The 2,819-nt window shown below is 46.4% G+C and overlaps 1 protein-coding gene across 1 annotated transcript; it reads right to left on the bottom strand.

Annotated features, from left to right (window-relative positions):
• Positions 1-361: 361 nt before the first annotated feature.
• On the bottom strand, positions 362-941 carry LOC136839695 (uncharacterized). Its single transcript, XM_067106049.1, has 2 exons — positions 739-941; positions 362-632 (listed from the first exon to the last, which is right to left on the bottom strand). Exons 1-2 carry the CDS (start codon positions 939-941, stop codon positions 362-364), a joined length of 474 nt encoding a protein of 157 aa, XP_066962150.1.
• Between the last annotated feature and the right edge of the window lie 1,878 nt (positions 942-2,819).

Here is a 2,819-nt window from a genome sequence, read left to right on the forward strand (position 1 = left end):
GCCTTTGTAAGGTGTAAAATATGAATAATGATCAGAAGAGGAAGGGAAATGTTACATGAAAAGAATCAAATACAAGGGAAATAGAAAGGTGAAGAAACCTGACATCATCTTCTGGACAGAGGTGCCAAAGTCTTCGTAGGATAAAGGAATGGCACGCGGTGCCAGATTGGCACAGTGCCAAAGTGAGCTCAGTGGCTCTCTGCAGGCTACCTGGAGTTATCCAAACCAGTGATTTTCCTTCTGTGGACCTCTTTTAGGTTGATGGCATTCCTTGGTAGGGGAACTGGTCGAACCGAGCCCAAGGAGGACATTGGAGTGCCACCCATGTCAGCTTCCTTGACAGCCAAAGCAGTGGCATTCGTTACAGACTCGACCCCGAGTTGTTGCAGTTTGTTGAGTTCACCAGCCAGTTGAGATGTGGCAGAACCCTTATGTCTGCTGAAGACTGGGTAAGATAGGAAGAGGTCCTTGCGGGCGTGGGAGGCTTGCAGGTTGCAATGACCAGCTTAGGTATGGGTTGCACGGCTGTGCCTTTGGGTGAGCTTCCGCTGTGGTTGGAAGAATCCGTCTCTCCTACTGGCACTGGTAACGGAGCCAAGATGGGAGAAGAGAGGGGATCCGGACTGGGTTCTCTTGAATGGAGATCTGGGGCATGTGCTAGCACTGGCCCTAAGGCAGGATCAGGCACTAGTATAGGATTTGGAGATTTCTCGCCGTTCAAGATGGACGGAGCTTCACCTGCTCAGTGGCACTGGCAGAGATTGTGAATCAATTTTAGGATCTCCAGGAGGGAGATCTCTTGGGCACTTTGGCACTGTCATTGGGGCAGGGCCTGGCACAGGACTGGGAGTTGAAATCTGCTCAGATGGAGGTGGCCACTGCACATTGTACTCAGGTGGCAACGACATTGGGATGAATGCAGGCTGGTGAGACTTACTCATGCCTGATGAGTGATGTTAGGGGCTCGGGCCCCTGGATGGTTGTAAATTAGGTGGGGTCTGGAGGTCTTGTCCTAGGAGGAGGTCATAACCTCCAGGAATATAGTGTGCTACAGCAAGGTTGCAGATTTTGGATCTGTGAGGTCTTGTGGCTCTCAAGTGAACAGTAGGGAATATCATTTTAAAGTGATTGACACCTTCGATTGTGACAAGCTTATGTCTGTTAATGTTAGCTGCACAGGGAACTTTGTCTTCCCTTATGAGGGAAATTTGTACGGCGGAGTTATCAAATTCCTTGACCTGGTGTGTGGGGTAGCTACCTTGAGGAGGTGCCATGTATATGGGACATTCAGCTGGAGGGCCTAAGGATTTTGGGTTTGTTACTGCCAAAGCAATGGCAGGATTACTTGATTTATTAGGGCATTTTGCCCATTGGGCAGTGTGCCCATAAACTTTGCAAGCGGGGCAGTAAGTCCAGCTAAGATCTTTGCTTGGCACTGTCCCAATGGAGGGAGCAGGCCCTTTACTTTTCATCCAAGAGCCAGACATGGCTCGTTGGGGGTTTGTCCCACTTGGGGACTTGGAGCAATTTTCTGGGTAGTTTTTGGGTTTCAGGCAGCACTGTTCAGTGGGGTGCCCTATTCTTTTACAATGTCCACGCACTGGTTTCTTTTGGGGGGTGTCCATTCTGAGGGGTTGCTGAGAGTTGGTTGAGGCAAGCAAGGAGGGATACAGTGTTTGTCCATATGAACTAAGATGAGGATGATTGGTGTCCCAGGTGTCAGCCCAGTGACAGCATTCGACCACCGTCTTAGGCACCTTCTCACATAGGTGGGTGGCAAGAGCTGGCTGGGCATAAAGTAAGAAGTCCTCGAACTGGAAGAGTTCGAGAATGTCCTCCGCACTAGTGGATTTGAGAGAGTCTAGCCATTGCTTTAAGGCTTTGGTCTTTTTGAAAATCCACTCAGATCAGGTTTGGCCTGACTCTTTGGGCATACTTCTCCACCTTTACCTCCAACATTCGGGAGTTATTTCAAAAGCCTTTATGATGGCTTGGTGGACAAGGGTGAGATTTCCATATACTCAGGTTGGAGAGCATTGGATGCAGTGGCACCTTTCCCTGAAAGGTGCTTTCAACAAGACACCAAAAGATTTTGGAAAATTTCCTCTCATCTGGGAAGTTTCTTATGTTTATGAATGAAATAGCGTGTTTTCTCATCGCTTACTGACTGGGAATTAAACTGAGTGGAATGGAATTTGTCCTGTGCAGCATTTTATTAAGGAATTAAACAAACGCAAATACTGGACAAAAACTTTTGGCTCACGTGGGCTGAACAAAACCTTACAACGTTATAAAATTTACTCAGCAAAGGGAATAATATGCTTGCCTAACGAATTCCTAACCTCTATAAGAGAGAGAGAAAATAAATCTAGTGAGATGAAAATGGCTGGGGTCAGTACATGAAATGGCTGAGTGTTCCTATCTAGGAATTTGGGACTTACAAATTGTCCTTATCACATGGACGAAGGAATAAGGACAAATTGTCCTTATCACATGGACGAAGGAATAAGGACAAATTGTCCTTATCACATGGACGGAGGAATAAGGGCACTATTCCTTTCATTAACTCTTCAGCTAAGTTCACTTCCTAACTTCCTATTCTTGAACACATGCAGCTAACATGAGGTAGCGCCAAAGTCTCATGAAATGGTTAATACTCTCTCTCTTCTCGTGACTAAATTGGGCATGCACGTGGTTTATCAATACCTAACACTGATTTGCAGTCTTTTTTTTGCACTTAGCATAAGCCTAAACAAAATATTTTGACACTTGTACTTATGGTGTGGAAGTGGGTCACTTGTGCTCTTATAAGGGGGAAT

The sequence above is a fragment of the Macrobrachium rosenbergii genome, chromosome 6, assembly GCF_040412425.1.
Source record: "Macrobrachium rosenbergii isolate ZJJX-2024 chromosome 6, ASM4041242v1, whole genome shotgun sequence".
Lineage (NCBI taxonomy): Eukaryota > Metazoa > Arthropoda > Malacostraca > Decapoda > Palaemonidae > Macrobrachium > Macrobrachium rosenbergii.

Bases quoted from the DNA above. Each gene is read 5' to 3' on its own strand.
- LOC136839695 (XM_067106049.1), bottom strand. From the start codon at position 941: ATGAGTAAGTCTCACCAGCCTGCATTCATCCCAATGTCGTTGCCACCT. The intron at 633-738 runs GTGAAGCTCCGT...TCTCCATTCAAG, and splicing joins CTGCCAGTGCCACTGAGCAG to AGAACCCAGTCCGGATCCCC.